We start from the raw sequence: 16,200 nt of genomic DNA on the forward strand, positions 1-16,200 counted from the left end.
CTGCTTTATCTTTTGGGCTGCCTCCAGCACCATTTGCTAAAATTATATCAAGTATTGATTGGTAACAGATATATTACATGGGCAATGCTGTTGAGGATACATTAAGTAAATGGAGGAACAGGCCCATGCTGCTTTCTTCCTTTCACTCTGTTGCTGTTTATCAGAACGGCAATCATCCTCAGCAGAGATGTACAGGATCTGAATCAGCCACAGCTTAAACTGGTCAGAGATCATCCAAATTAATAGGTTATGGAGAAGACTTGGTGTTGTGTTAAATAGCTGTGGGCCTGGTACTGCCCGTGGTTACACAGTAGTTACATGGATGATCTCATGAAATGAGAATGGTTCAAGGAAAAAAACCTTGTGATTCAAGAACCTCAACATTGTGGTGGTCTGCCATACTGTTCCTTGTTTCATTTTCACTTATTATCGCTCAATATTTTATTTCCTTTTGTATTTAGAAAGGTGCCAAGCCCTGGTGACAGTGATGGCTGCTTAGTATTTTTCAAGCCATGCAACCCAGGTGGTGAAGTAGGAGGGACAGTAAGAGAACAGGAAAGGGGAAACATGGTCAGAACTCCAGGTGATGGACATCAAGGTGACACTGGCAGAAGATGAGAGGAAAGTGAATGTTTCAGAATGAGAAATTGAGGTAAAAAAAGAGTTTTAAGCAGCAAATTTACACTAAGATATGGAGCAAGTTAAACTAAAACTCTTTTTTAACAGTCAGATGTGAAAATGAGCATCAGTGACACCAGTATCAACCTAAAGTGACTTGCAAATGCCCTTTTGCTGGCATTCCTTGCTACTGGCCTTACACAGGTGACTGTAGTTAAAGGAATGCAGGCTGAAAAATTAGAGAAGCCTGTATATGAAATAACATCAGGATTAAGTTAAACCATATGAAGCTGTAGAGCGGCAGAGTTATAGCTAAACTTCCTTTCCAGTTCAGTCTGTCGTTGTCCTGATTCTGGCATCGCTTGGCTATTTCTCTCTCCACTGCCTGTAAGGGGAGTTGAGGGTGAATAAGCTGAGCTCGGATGCAGACATCTGGTTTTCAGCTCCTACAGTCAGCTGAGACAAATCCCACCCTGCTCCTGCCTTGGCCCCTGAGCTTCCTGGTCATCCTCAGCCCTTTGATTCTGTCTCTTCCTGATCCATCTTCCTGGCCCTGCACTGGCTTGTGCCCACGTTGCCTCAAACATGGCCCCCTTGTTGTGCCCATGTCCTTCTTCAGATTAGTGCTTTTATGAATTTATTCTCTCCTCATAACATCTCTGCTCTTCCCTGAACTCTGCCCTAACTGAGCCATGAGACAGGACCCTCAGCATCCCACTCTAACCCTAAACTGCTTTCAGGATCTCAGCTAGTTGCCTGGAGTACCTCCATGCCCTTTCTTTTCCATGTGAAGATGTACCTTGATACCAACCCTCTAGCTGAAAAACTCTATAACACCTGGTCCCTTGTGTGAAAGACTCCATGTGGCAAAGAAAGCATCCCTGTTTTCACTCTGGCTTGCAGCCTTTAAAGGACAATGATGCACAGGTCTTATATGCAAGGCCTAAACTGCCAAATAAAGGAGGTCTAGGGACAGATCTCTGGTCCCAAGCTCCCAACCTGGCTTAGGGACAGACCTTCTTTGAAGGGAAACAGGGCAGCCTGAACCCATGCCAAGGAACAAGTGGTGCAGGTGGTCAAGGTCCAGACCTCAAACCCAGACCTCATGTCTAATTTATCAGCCTTTATACAGGTCAATAAAACAGGCCAGGAGCCATTCCTTGGCCCTGAAGACAAGTGGCACGGCTTGTGTCCATGTGGTCCAACTCCCCTCTCACACAGGGTGACCTCTGCGTTGTGCCTGGTGGGAACAGTCCCTGGTCTCTCTGAGCCGAGGGCTTGCTGGCACGGGGCAAATCCAGGGAGAGTGCTGGCCATCACCCAGCATGGATGATTGCAAGTTGGTGCTGTGGCTTTGGCCTGCTGTGGCTTGGTGAATACAGCCGTTCCCGAATTTCCTATGCCCAGAGGTGGCTCAGCTTGCGCAGGCAAGAGGCAGAAATTCACATCAGGGGAGTTCATGTGCTGCTTCCCAAGGCCTTGAAGGTTAATGGTTGCACAGAGACTGTCAGCCTTCAGGGACATCTTTTGGCACCTTTCCTAAGCACTCGGTCATTTGGAAGGGAAAATAATAAGCGCTTTCCCATGGAAGGCTTTTTCTTTTGGCATCTTATGTCAAGATGCAGTTACATGTCAGGTACGTGTTTGTTTTCATAAGGCACTATGTAAAAAAACATCTCTTCCTTCAAGCGCACATTGTGTCAGCAGCTCTTTTTGACCGATTTCAACTCCTCAGCCGCAGCTCTTCTACAGCGAGAAGAGGGCAGTCAGGCTTTACCTTCCCTGTCAGCTGAAGAGTCACACAGCTCTGCAAACTGCCCTTGAAATCAATGTGGTTGCTATATTAGAAACACTTAGCACATAAATTGTAGGACATGGAGGCAGTGCATGTTACAAGGCATGATAAGCGTGCAGTGAACCTGCTGTACAAGCTCATTTCAAAACCTAGCACAGACTCCTTGCTCTCCCGCCTGCTTGGTTCAGAGCTTTAAGGGAGGGTGTGCTTGTGAGGGTATGCAGCTAACCCCATCCAAACTCCAGTCAGCCAGAAATGGGGCTGAGCTTTCTCACACATTATACTTTTTATGTTGATATGTCCATGCTTCAGGTTTGATGGTAAAATGAGCTTTTGCACCTAATCTGTGCACTTTCACCTGAATCTGAGGCTGTTACTGTGTGGGCAGTGGTTAAAAAATAATAAAACAGGAATGGAAGTGGCATACCCACATTTCAGTAGGTGCCTCCACAGGGCTTGATTGTGTACACACTGATAAATAATTATAAATGGGCACCTTATCCTGGAATAGTGAGACAGCGAGGGAAAGAATGGGAACTATTTGTGCAAGTTTTCATGTGTCTGGGCATTTGAAAGCCAAGGAGACCATGGTAAGGATGCATCCAGAAGGTGTTTTTATTTCCAAGCCTACCAAGAAGAGCTATATCTGTGCGTGTAACTATTAAAGGCATATCTTCTGTGTTTGCAAACCTGAGCCTATAAAAAGACAAGCTCATTTACCAGGGAAAGTCTTACTCTGTGAAAAACCTAAAGGCTCTTCAGATGTGCCAAATTGATTTCTTTGTCTTCAAGCATGAATATCAATTAAGCTGAGGTTATGTCCTATCTTAAAAGCAGGGTGAGATTTATGTGAACGATCAGTTTCAGTTACAGGGAATTAATCTTAAGTGTATAGTATGGGCATAGGAGTGCATTACTTTCCTTCTATGTCATTTGTTTCCTGATACTGGCACTCTGGAGCAAGGGTATCTCAAGTAAACTTTGCTTCTCATTATACATCCAAATCCCAACAGCACAACTACAGACACCTGGCGAAGGGTCACATTCAGTTGAACATGCTCAGCTAGGTGCAGGTGACATCATGTTTCAGTGGAGGCACCTCAAGGTTTTGTAGATGTTGCTGGTAGAGGAGCCGTGGCTCCAGGGAGAAGAGCAGATGCTGAGCGGCCAGAACAGGTCTCACTTGCGCTGGAGCGGTGCATTTCTCACTTGGCTGCTTTACTGTACTACCAGTCTCATTATTTCTGCTATTATTATTTCTCTAGCACTGAGCATAACAAGTACCTTGAAAAAGGACCATACAGAAAGCGTGAACCACTATAAACCCAAATTATTAGCTGAACAAAGCCAGCACAGCTCCACTACAGCCATTGCACCTCCGCTATGAAGCTGCGCTGCTAGGAGCAGGGGAGTCACGGGGACAGCAGAGGCTTTCACAGTTTGCGTGCTGACGTGAGGGAAGATAAATTTAGGATCCAATCCTAGTTTTTGTGGATTGTGTTTTACAGGAGACAGTCAGTAGCTAAAAGAAACCAGGCTGCAGTTCACTGTTTCCAGAAGAGACGTGGGTATGGAGTCATATTTCTTCTAGCCCCAGATGCTTGTGGTTTTGACTGCACGACGACCTCACTTCAACAGAAACAGTGGAGGGTGATCCTTTCCATGATCCCTTCCACCATCAGGGCACTCCTGTGGGAAGTAGGAGATGCGGCTCCCACCCCATGGGAGAGACTTCTCACTTCTAGGTTGCTCTGCAAGCAGTGAATGAAATGTAGACTGAAAGCTGCTGCCAGGGAGTTGTGTCTTCTCCTGCCCTCCGTGCTGTCACTCTGTGTTGGGTGCACTCACAAATTAAATACAGGATCTAGTCCCTTGGGGAGCATGGGACTACCTGATTTTGCACCCAGAGAGGTACAAATGGGAGACGCTGAGCTGAGCAAGATGATGTCCTAAGATGTCAGCCCTTTGGGGGCAAGGAGGCACACTAGGCACATTAGCGCATTTTCAGTGCCAGCTTTGGTGTACAGGGGCTCTTACAGTGTCTAAGTGATCAGGTGAGTCTTTTGGAGTTAGAGACCAAATAGCATCTAATTGTATTTTAGGAGCTGGATCTTGCCTTAAGTCCCCAACAGGTCATGTTCATGGACAGGTAAAGGAAATATCACAATTTGTCCCTACACTGGCTAAGGCACCATCCATTGTGTGAACTTATCCATCCTCTATGTACTGGGGGACCACTGAAAACCTTGGGTATCAGTCTATTGACTGCAGAAGAGTTACTCTGCTCTGTGACACCACACCCGAGCTTGCACCAAATGGGTCTCAGAGAGGCAGCAGAGAAAAAGGGGACACCTTGAATGAAGATGTTGGGAAAGTGCATTCAAAAGGAGGGGCCAGGTACTAGAGGTCTCTGCTCTGCCAAGGGGGGCTGAGCCTGGTGCTGGCTCTGGCTGCAGAAGAGGGTGGGAAAAATGAAACTAGGCTCAGCCAGGCTAGGGATTCAGTCTGAAATGCTAGTATGGGGGTTCCCTAGATATGGGGCACATGATACCGGTGGCATGCAAGCCTGGCATGGTGCCAGGACCTATCAGTTGTACTATGCATCCTCACGAGCACTGCTGATCTTGGCGCCTGGCAAAAAATCGCTTGCGGATTTGAGCATCCATAAATCATTTATGCCCTGACACACTTGCAACCTCCTCTTTTCCTAGAAACGTAGCTCTCTGTGATCCAGGGATCCAGTGCCTGGCTCTGGTTCAGCCCAGCTACGTAGCCTTGGCTCAGACCACTGAGGAAGAGCTTGGGAGAAAGTCTGTAAAGCAGTGACTCATGAGATGAGAAAGATGAAAAGGCAAACAGAGGTAGGATTGATGAGATGGGAAAAGGTAACAACCCAAGCATCCAACAAGAAAAACACCAGCATGGGAAGATATAAAGTCCTAGATGGTAACATAGAGAGCTGGAAACTGGAAAGTCAGCAGCACTGAGGACCTGTCACAAGTGCAGTAGAAACCAACCCTTCCCCACCTGATGGCTGACTGGACTCTTGGCTGGCCACCTGATGGCCAGCAAGGACTCTTCAGATGTCTTATTGGGGACACTGAGTATACTAATGCTTAACCTGGTAGCACATTAAATCCCAGCTATCTCTGGTCTCTGTCAACCAATAAATAACCATGTTATACTTCAAAGTTGTGTATATCCTGCTTACAGAGTCTCTTTGTGCATAGCAAAAGGTGCCTGAGCAAAGTAATCTAGAAAAGGAAGGTTACACTTTCCTCTCTCCAGCATAGAAAGCCAGCATGACCAATAGAAGAAAATCCGGTTTCTTTGTTCTTGTTCTCCCTTTTAATCTTCATCCTTCCTCCAGCTAATGAAAATGAAATACTTTCATTGTGATTTGTTGGTGTGGGGGGGGTTACCACAAAGGCAAAGGGGTAAAAACTGCAGCCAAAGTTGTTTTTCTACTTGTACACAAGTGGAAAGTGATGGATGTAGTATGTCATGGTGTTGACTCCTTTTAGGGACAAAAATTCAGATTTTAGTAAGAGTCACAGAACAAAATACCTTTGAAGATCTGGACCATTTAGGTAGTAGAAGGTGACAGTCTGCTGGGCTATGAGTATCTACGATCTCAAAAAGAGAAATCTGGTTAAAGTTTTATGCGCTGTGTTTCAAAGTTTTGAGATCACAGAAAGGTTTCAAAAACAAGTCAAAGAGAAAGTGTGATTCATCTTACCTAACAGCACAAGTTCACAGGCATCTGCATGTGGTCTAGTCAATACAGGCTCTCCTAAAAGTCAAAGTAAATAGCATAGTCCTCTGGGCTCGCCTCCTGATCTGCTTTTGCATCTAATCTAGGCATGCCTATTTTCCTCCACTGGGAAAAATGGGACCCTGCATTTAGCCAGGCATCTTCTATATTTGGGGCCAGAAAAGAGCAGTGTGCAAGAAGGGAGGAGTCACTGAGGGTGTGGAGTGAAATCAAAATAAGGTTCACTAGGTCTGGCTGGGATGGAGTTAGCTTTCTTCACAGTAGCCCTTACGGTGCTGTGCTTTGGATTTGTGACAAGAACAGTTTTGATAACACACAGGTGTTTTAGTTACTGCTAAGCAGTGCTTGCTCAGTGTCAAAGTCTTCTCTGTTCCTCACTCCGCCCCCTCAGTGAGTTGGCTGGAGGTGGGCGAGAGGTTTGGAGGGGACACAGCCGGGACAGTTGACCCCAAATGATCAAAGGGATATTCCATACCATGTAATGTCATGCTCAGCAATAAAACCGGTGGGTAGCCTTTCCAAAGCAGTCTTTGCTTAGACACCAGCTGGACATCGGTCTGCTGGTGGGAGGTGTAGGTGACTACATTTGCATCACTTGTTCGTTTTTTTTTTCTCTTTCCTTCCCTTATTAAACTGTCTTTATCTTGACCTATGAGTTTTTCTCACTATTGCTCCTCTGATTCTCTCCCCCATCCTGCTGGGGGGGGGTAAGTGAGTGAGTGGCTGGTGGGTGCTTGATTTCTGGCCAAGGTTAACCCACCACAAAGGGCAAACAGGGCAAGAAATGCTAGTGAAGATCGAAAGGAAAGGAAACCAGAAAATGGGCATTTGCATGAAATAAACCAAACTCTGTTGCCCCCTCGCAGCATTGCTGAAACATTAAGGAAGTGGGAATGGCACTTCCAGGGCTCTGGTGCCACAGAACAGGCAAGGAGCCACAGCCTGAAAGTAACCATTTTACTGGAATTTTATAACACCTGGTTGCATCGGACATGAAAAACATTCCCACTTTTTATAAGGTCTCAGCAATATTACTATTGTAATCCTGAAATTCCTGTTTGAACAACGCCAGCTGCAGGGACACCCACACTTAATGAAAGTGCAGTTTGGCAAACAAAACTGAAATATGACCCAATGCTAAGACTGAAAAAGCAGGAAGTGAAAAATTTTGAAATACCGAGGATGACACATTTGGAAACAAACTTGTGTTTGTACCATTTATGGGAAAGATAATCCACAGCACTGAGCCACCTCTGCACGCAATCCAGTAGCTGGGAAAGACCTTGCAATACAACGCTGAGACAAGGCAGAAGAGACAAACAAACGAGCCAGTCTGTGGCATCCCCCACCACGACGCAGAGAAAACACAGGGTGTGCAATCAGCCCAAATGACAGCAGTAACCTCAGACCTGCACTAGAATCACCTACAGGGAACATTCGCCCACGCAGTTTGACAAGCTGATGCGCACCACACCCCAGTTGTCTGCAGTGGAGGAACCGCATGGACAGCAAGCAGTGTGGAGCACCAGCAGCTGGAATTGCCAGGGTAATTTTGTGATTTGCACCAGGACGACCAGCAAATAAGTGCATAAGAAACAAGAGGTCAGGGCAGCACGTCGGCATGAGGTCAAGACTGGCATGCTAGCTTTGTCAGAGGTGGACCCCAAGGAAATGGGCTGAGCTGGCAGCGAAGACTGGACGTGTGGTCTTCAGCCCCTGCAGATGAAGGTTAACCCGTGCTGTGGTAGCCTGCTCATGTTTCAGGTGTGATGGCGAAGGCAGGGGCTGAGCAGCCGCCTACTGCCAGGGGCGAAGAAGGGGGCTGTAGGCATAGGGTAACACCATCTTTCTAAAATCAGTTCATTCTTGATGTCTGATGGAGAACTACAGCAGAGGGAAGTGGTAATTTACATCCCGTGGCCAGATGAAAGTGCCCACACGAAAGCTCAGTGGTGTTTCTCTCCACCCAGGCCTGCTGTAGGTGAATGCAAAAGAAGAGAAGTGATCTTCTCTTTAACCTTTCCATACACCTCCTTGGTGTGAGGCTGTCCCAAAACACAGTGCAGACGTGGCCTGACGACATATACATTCAGCATCACTTATATCATGTGTCTCTCTGATGGGCTTCATCCTACAGCTCTACTCTTCCTTCCCTGCTGCTCCTGCCCCGCTCTGGTGGCCCATAGCTCTGAAACCAGCGTGACCCCCACAGCCCACCCCGACCCTCCGGTCTGCAACTTGCTGCCCATGATGTTCCCTGTGCTGATAACCAAATCTCGGCCTACTGGCCAACACTTCAGCAACATGTCTTCAGGGCTTCGTCCCTGTCTCAGTTACTGTTATCTTTTCACAAGAGCTCCTGATGGTTTGGGAGCATCCTGGTATTTTCTGACCTTAAGCTAAACTTCCTTATGACTGCATTAACTTGTCCTTGTCTGGTTGTGTATGATATTAAATGCTTAGGAGGTCTGGCAGCCAAACATGTTGTGTCAAGACTTTGGCAGCTTGCTGCCTGATGCACTGGGTTTCTTGTGGTCCTCCACCGCACTGAGGTGAAGTTGTGTGATAAATCAGATGTGATGAACCCAGCCTGATCTGGTGCAACCACGGCGACTAGGTTTGGGAGCCTCTTTTTGTACAAAGTGCACTTGTGCAAACATGGCAGCCCGTTGCTTCCAGATAAATGCAAATAAAGAAGGAATGACTAAAGTGGGTCGCTCTTCCCTGCCTTTGGATGTGATGAAGGACACCGCATTAACAAGTCTCCTAGCCGCCACGATAACATTTCTGAGCATGGAGCCAACACTGGCACCCTCAGTGTCTCCTTTCCCTACCTCCTCTGAGACGAATTGACCCTGCCTGAGTAAGAAAGGACTTTCCTAATCACATTAGGATCAGCTTAGATGGCAGAGAGGGTAACAAAATTAGAGCTTTTAAACCATTATCTGTTCTTCATGAACATCTGCGTTGATACAAGCCTGCAGAGAGTTAAGGAAAGCTGAGCTATGGCTGATCTCATTATAGCTTTAAAAAACAAAATATGTGACAGAGAGCTGGTCCATGGCTGTAAGAAAACCATCAGTCTTTTTGTAAGAGGCAAGAAAGGGGTCTGCTCAAGCCCAGAGTAGTTATATTCTGATTCTTGATTTAAAAAATAAAATGATCTCCAATTCCTCAAACATTTTCCTAGGCCCCATATGCAAACTAATATATACACATATACCTAGTCAGGTAGTGTGCCTATAATTTCATATTATATGTATCATGCCATAGTGTTTTAAACCTGTTGTCTGCATCCTGTCTGATGTAATAATTTATTGTAGTATTTTACATAACCAGAGTTGATATATTGTATGGAGAAGCCAGGGAGCGTGTCTGATCTCCTTGCTATGACAGCAATTGTTGATTATTGTGCTCGGAGAGAAACATGAACTCTGCAGAAAAACTGGACTGGATGAAATAGGGGATAGGACTGGATTTTGGCTAATGCAAAGTAGACACCTATATGGCAGATGATACAGTGGTCAGGAGTTTTACCATGCAACATGTTTTTCTTAAAAGCACTGAATAGGAACTATTCACGTATTTCTTAACATAAATCAGGAAAAAATAGGACTTCCTGTTGACTTACTCAAAGTATAATTTACTGTGAAAACCCCCTCCTTTTATTTATATATTTACATATATAAATAAAACTAAGCAGGTCAAAAATCAAACCAAAATATTCTGAATTTCATTCCATCAGACAGATGGGCCCAAAACACAAAGCCGGTATCTGGAACTGGGTATATTCAGTGCAGAGGGATATACAGCTATGTCCGGAAAAGAAGATCAAGTAGTGAACCCAAGCACTGGACTCCTCATCATCCACATATGCGAATTATCAGCTCACTCCCTGGCTCTGTTTGCACCACTCCAGCTACATCTCTCCAAGGTGAAGTTGCTATAGCGAGAGCTAACCCTAACCAGTTGAAGAAGTCATTGGCATTTAGCTTCAGGCAAGAGATTGCTTCCCCTCCCTCCTTCATTTAGCAGTAGAGACATAACCCGCCAATCTTGGACTTTGATACTGTACTTTCTCTGTGCAAACATCACTTCTGCAATGCATTTATAGTGATGTGTACAAATGCACACGTGCATGCACGGACACACATATGTCTTCTTCGTTGCTCCAATTTGGCAGAAACCTGAGCCTAATTTTGAAATGTCACAGCTCAAATATAATCCCCCAAAAGAGTTTGCAATGCAGATCACTTCAGCAACCTGGTTCACAGCACAGCCCCAAAAATGGTAATATTGGTAACACACTGAGATGAGAGAACAGAAACTTTTTAAGCCAGCCTCACCACTGAGGTCTATTATGAAACTGCCCTCTCCATCTACCGACATTTAATTGCTACCTGGCTTTTGGCCTCATTAAATTCCAGATAATTAACCCCCGAGTACTAGATTTTCACTCTGCCCCAAGACACTTCAACAGGTTTTCTTAGCAGTGGCCCTGAAACGATCATTTCCTGCTCTCAGTGCTGAACATGCTGTGCCAAGCAGTTTAACGCATGTCCATTAATAGCAGGCCGCTCTGCTATATTAAGGGGAAGAAAAAGACAGAAGAAAAGTACGAGCCCTGCACTATCATCAGTTTCACAGTGAATTCGAGTGATCAGAAAAATGCAGATTCAACCACTTGCGGGACAATTACCCCGTTGCTCTCCAGGGAGCTCAGTTTGCAGAACGGCTTCAGAGCTGCTGCTGCCAGAGCTCCGTCGGGCGCCTCTCCTGCCCCGGGGTTGTCACCTGCCCCATGGGGAGATGACCATACCCAAAGGGAAAGGACCAAAAGCCAGTCCCCCTTTTTGGCATTGAAACCACCTCCCACTTCCACTCTCCATTCTCCAGTTCTGGTTGAAAGGTGGATAAAATCTGAAGAAGACAAGCACAATGCACTCCCCGTTACGAAATAAGGACATAAAACTCAGCCGTAATTTAATCCTAAGTAAATTCTACCACAGATTTAATTCAATCAAAACTTCCCTCTTCCTCTTAAATAATCAGCAGAAGGCATTTGCTGTAGGTCTCCCCTCTGTGACCATCACCATTAGAGGCATAGCTGGCAGGCAGCATCCTGTGGGTGATGCCCAGGCGCTGCCCTCAGGGACAAATAGAAGGCATCTTGCATGAAATTTGCACTTTTGCCCCTGGAGACCTAACAGCGTCTTCTTTTTTTCTATGATTTGGATAACAAGTTTAATGTAATCTTGAAATGATGCAGCACAGACTTGAAAGTAACTTTCTTAATTTATTTTCCAGACTGTTGGGGCTGGCACAACAGCCCTATCCGGAGCTGAAATGTCCTCACAAAGCTCCTGGTTCATGTACTTTGCGGTGAGATAGGGAATATTGTCTGTCCTTCAACGGGCACCTTTTCTGGATTATAAATGCTATCAGCTTACATTTAGGGGGGTTTTTTTTAGCACTGTATTTCTGTTTGTTGTATGTGGCAGGTGCCTGGACTGATTATCTCCGAAAACAGCATAATTAATGGCTGTCTGTAACTTCAAAATCAGATGTATTTTGATCAACTTTAAAAAAAACCCTTCTTTCTGCTGATGGGAAGTGTGAACCTATAAGTGCTGAGCCCCTGAGACTTTCCCTGACTTCAGAAGAGGTTTCATCTCTCATTCCACAGAATGACTGAGAATGCCTCCTTAATGAAAAGAGAGGAGACTGGGGTTTTCTCTTTTCTGTGTTGCAGACCTTGACTTAACCTCAGAAAGGCCTTGGTTTTTCCAGCTCTAAAACATAGGTGATGGTATTTATAAGCAGACTGGGCGTTTCTACTTGAGGAACATTTTATGAGAGCCTGGCTATTTGCCAAAGACAAGCATGATATTTTCCAGACCAATGCACTGTGGCCTCTCTACTGCAGGGGAAAAAAAAAAAAAAAAAGAAGTACAAGAAGATCCAGTCCCCTGTTTCGATATTTAATTAGAACAGCAGTGGGGCATTATGGCATTGTAACACTGCCAGGCTGGTACCCCCAAGGCTGAGGGAGCAGAAAGCCCACAGCTGATCTCCCTGATGTGGGCTGCTTCAGGAGCCTGCAGGAGCAGATGCTCCGCAGGGAGAGTGCTGTCTGTCCGCTCCTGGATGGGGAAACCAGCTGGGTGGGTCTGGATGAGGCTGGGGGGAAAGTTAAGGAGTAATCTGGCAAAATGGGGCAGGGGGAGGACACTGCAGCTACTGTGGGAATGCAGTGGGGAGAGCTGGGACTCTGCTGTGGGGGGTAAGTGGTGTGTGCAGACATTGCTGGCTTTTACAGAGTGCTGAAGCACCAGTCAGTGGTTTTGCAAGCTGGAGTGACTTTCACGAAGCCTCAGAGGGCATGAAGTGCTGATCCAGCAGTCGAGATGAGCTGTAACTGCACCTGCGAAAGCTGGGAGAGAGAGGAGCAGGGGGAAAGCCGCTGTGGAGGGAAGAGGCTGATGCGGTGAGCACCGAGGGAATGCAAGGCTATTGCAAAACTATCCCAAGGAAGGGGAGTCTCACCAAATCGATACAAACCTCTATTGTCAGTCAGCTGTAATTGATTTTTCTGGGGTTATTTCATTGCCAACCCCCAGCAAAGTTACTCTGTTTTTTACAACAGACATAGTGTTTCTGTGGGGATATCAAAGTTCTCCCGAGCAGGAGGGGGGAAATACATAATTTCCAGGCTTTTGTGTAGGATCTCAAGTTGCTGTTATTTCGTTAACATTCAGGAAAAAGAAAACACCGAGCAGCCCCTTCCCAGCTTCCCCAAAGCCCTTCCGAGGTAATCAAATGTAGCCTTTTTTTCTGTTAATAGGATCATTTCTAAAAATATAATATTTTGCCCATAGACATGTGATCTTTATCGATGAAAGTAATTGTGTCCAAACTAGAGGTCTTTCTAAAAGACATCAGGAAGCTGAAGTCTCAGGAGCCTTAAGCTCCTGAGAAAGGATCTTGCCTTTGGATTTGTGCAGCTGGCCTGGTTAGGTTACCATAAGAGCCTCTTCTAGCTTTAAAGGATGTGAGTTTATGTCTGGGAGGCAAGAAAATTTCACTGTACCCTCACCAAAGCTTCACCCTGTGTTATGTCAGCAAAGTTTCAAAACAGGATCCCTCCTTTCCCCTGCCCCTGCCGCCAGCTTCGCAGGCTCCCTCCGGATGCTTGTCCTCAGCGATGGATGAACATGCTGCGAGGACACACGGTCAGTGACGAGCAGTGGAAGATCCTCAGCCTTGCAACTCGCACTTCATTTAGCCCAAAGAAGACACACATGTAATGCTCTGGGGTTCCTGGGGTTGGTGGCTAAGAGGCAGCTCAGTGCTCACAGGGGATGGTGGTATGACCCTCATTTGAGGGACCAGCGCTGCACTTCCCAGGAGGATGATATCTGTGAGCACGATGCAGAAATGGAAGAGCCATTTAACTTGTGCGATTCCCATCTTGTGCAAGGAGCTACAGCAGAAGGAACCCTTGAAGGACCGCACTGTTACTAGGTCCTGACAGACACAAATTCCCTTCCCAATTAATATTTGTTAGCGTGTATGTATTACTTAACCCAGATCTGATGCACAGAAATGTGTTGTTCATGGTAACAGTCTCCTCTCCTTTGATGATGACAGGCCAGGAGTTTTATGAAAGTCTTTGGTACCTGCTGTGTCTACAGAAGAGTTGATTTACGGTTCGCTTAATTAACATTGTTCTATTGCATATCGATTTTCTGTGTGGTTAATAGTTTAACTTAAAAATGATGTGAAGGCCATAACTACGTTAAGCCTGTATGAACAGCAAAACACCCCAACATAATAAAGCAAAAAATTGTTGCTGACCTGCAGCTGGTGCTTCCTCTCTCTGAAAACCTGCTTAAGCATCATAGCTAACACATTCTCTGAAATAATTTTTCTCAGAGGTGAGCTCATAAGCAAGCTAATTAAATACCAAATTGGTTACTGTGGGTGCATTTACTGGGCATGAAAAAGTGATGCATCTCTGACATTTCCCTCTGTAAATATGTTTTAAATAAGTCGTTGGTAGTTAATTACCATACTGTAAAATTAAGGCAAATAGATGTATTTTGGATGCTATAAGGCAGCTGCTTTATGATAATTAAATAACATCAGTGGATTATGCTTAGATAAAAATTCTGGAAAATCAGGAGCATCACATCATGGTATGGCATTTATTGCTTCCCCAGGCATAGCTTCTGGATTAGAGGAGGCGCAGAGGATATGTCCACATTAGCAATGAGGGCAGCACAGAGCAGGAAGGAGGGGGCCGATTCGCAGAAAGCTGTTATATTTTGAGGATGACCTGTCCGTTTCCTGACCGTGAAGTCTGGGGCAGCTGCCAATGCTGTGTGTACACCACAGGTCGCTTCCCACCAGGGTAGCACCCACGCGGGTGCCACAGGGCACAGCTCCAGGCTTGGGACCTTGGGGGGCCCTGCACCCCTGCTGCTCTGGTCCAGAGAAGGATTTACCCCTCTGAGCACATGCATTTCTTCCCTTCTTCACCTTTGGGACTGGGTTTGAGAGGCAAGCCCACCAGAAAGGCAGGCTTCCTGCTCTTGCTTCTCTCTTTGCTTTGCAACAAAAGCAGCTGTCCAGGGTTGATGGGATTTGCGCCTTTTTGGAGATTTGGCCGTGACACTGTACTGAGTCCGAGATGCAGTTCAGCTGGTCCCATAGCCTGGCCAGCACATGAGTAGCCTCAGCCTTATCTCACACACTGGAAGTGAAGATAACACACACACAAAATAAATCATTTGGGACTGTGACAGCCTCAGTACTCATTTCCTATGGTGACAGGCATGTGGAAAATTAAGTTCCCTGGCAGGACAAAGGAACACCAAAGGCCTTTGACCACGTAGTACATCTACTATTACCTGACATGCTCCTGTACATCTACTGTTGCCTGACATGCTCCTCCATTCTTGTTTTACCCTGTCCTCAGGCAGTGCACAGTACCCCCTTGAATTTTCTGCCAGTTAAGAACCTCCTGAAGATCACTGAGCTGACAAGTTTTTTTATTTGCTGTGTGACATTAGGACATTTTCTATGAGAATGAAACCCCTCCTGTAATTAAACCCCCGCTACTGGCTGGTTGTACTGCAGACACTGCAATTTCTGCCTCTGCTTCAGCTCTGGGAACTCATCGTGCTTGGGACTGAATGAGGACACTACCTCATGACACTATCTAAGTGTAGTGACACTACACTTGTGCATGGGGAACCACCAAGAAAACCCCAAGTGATGAAGAGCATTTCTGTTTATCAGTGAAGATAACACTGGCGAATACTCCCACACATTTATTTTTTTATCGAGCCATTGGTGTCGTGAAGCCAAGATGATTTATGATTGACCTCCCAAGGGTTTTGCCTTTGATAGGGAAAAGCACAGAGGTTGCTGCACTGACACACGCACCTTTCCAAAGCAGTACCTTCAACCTTGACCTAGGTGGCTGAATTTTACTTTGGATGGAAGCTGAAAGTAAAAGGTGCCTACTCTGCTGTCTTTGTTAGGGAAAAAGGCAAGATGTTGGTGCAGATCTGCCCCAAAACCCCAATGCAGGATGACAAGGGAGGTTAGGGAGGCTGCACATGCCCTGTGGTGTCTACCTCAGACCATCGTCTTCTGTCCACCTCTGCCTACTCCTGCAGTCCCAGGTGGAGTGGACATCTTCCGCTTCCCTCCTGAAGGCAGGCAGGAATGCGTGCTGCGTAATACTGAGGCGGCATGGTTGCTTCATTCCCTCTCAGTGGTGGCTGCATATTAACTGTGGATTAATGAGCCCTCCAAGTATAACTTTAGGCTCCTAAAATGCTTTATATTTTCTACTTACAGTATAATCATCATTAAGGGATTAAGGTAAAAAAATAATAAACTTAGGTGGCTACAATAGAGCTTCAGCATCCTCGTTTTGGGTCTTAGATATTTATAGCCCGACTGTGAGACCAGAAGAGCACATCCTCCCAACCTCATTGAC

At 45.9% G+C, this 16,200-nt stretch overlaps 1 protein-coding gene across 1 annotated transcript in view; it reads right to left on the reverse strand.

Annotated features, from left to right (window-relative positions):
• Positions 1 to 16,200, reverse strand: part of SIAH3 (siah E3 ubiquitin protein ligase family member 3) — a 49,428-nt gene that overhangs the window by 18,984 nt on the left and 14,244 nt on the right. The window contains 2 exon segments of the mRNA XM_072854380.1: positions 475 to 491; positions 4,347 to 4,362. Coding sequence (XP_072710481.1) covers positions 475 to 491; positions 4,347 to 4,362 — 33 coding nt within the window.

This window comes from Ciconia boyciana, chromosome 1, assembly GCF_034638445.1.
Source record: "Ciconia boyciana chromosome 1, ASM3463844v1, whole genome shotgun sequence".
NCBI lineage: Eukaryota > Metazoa > Chordata > Aves > Ciconiiformes > Ciconiidae > Ciconia > Ciconia boyciana.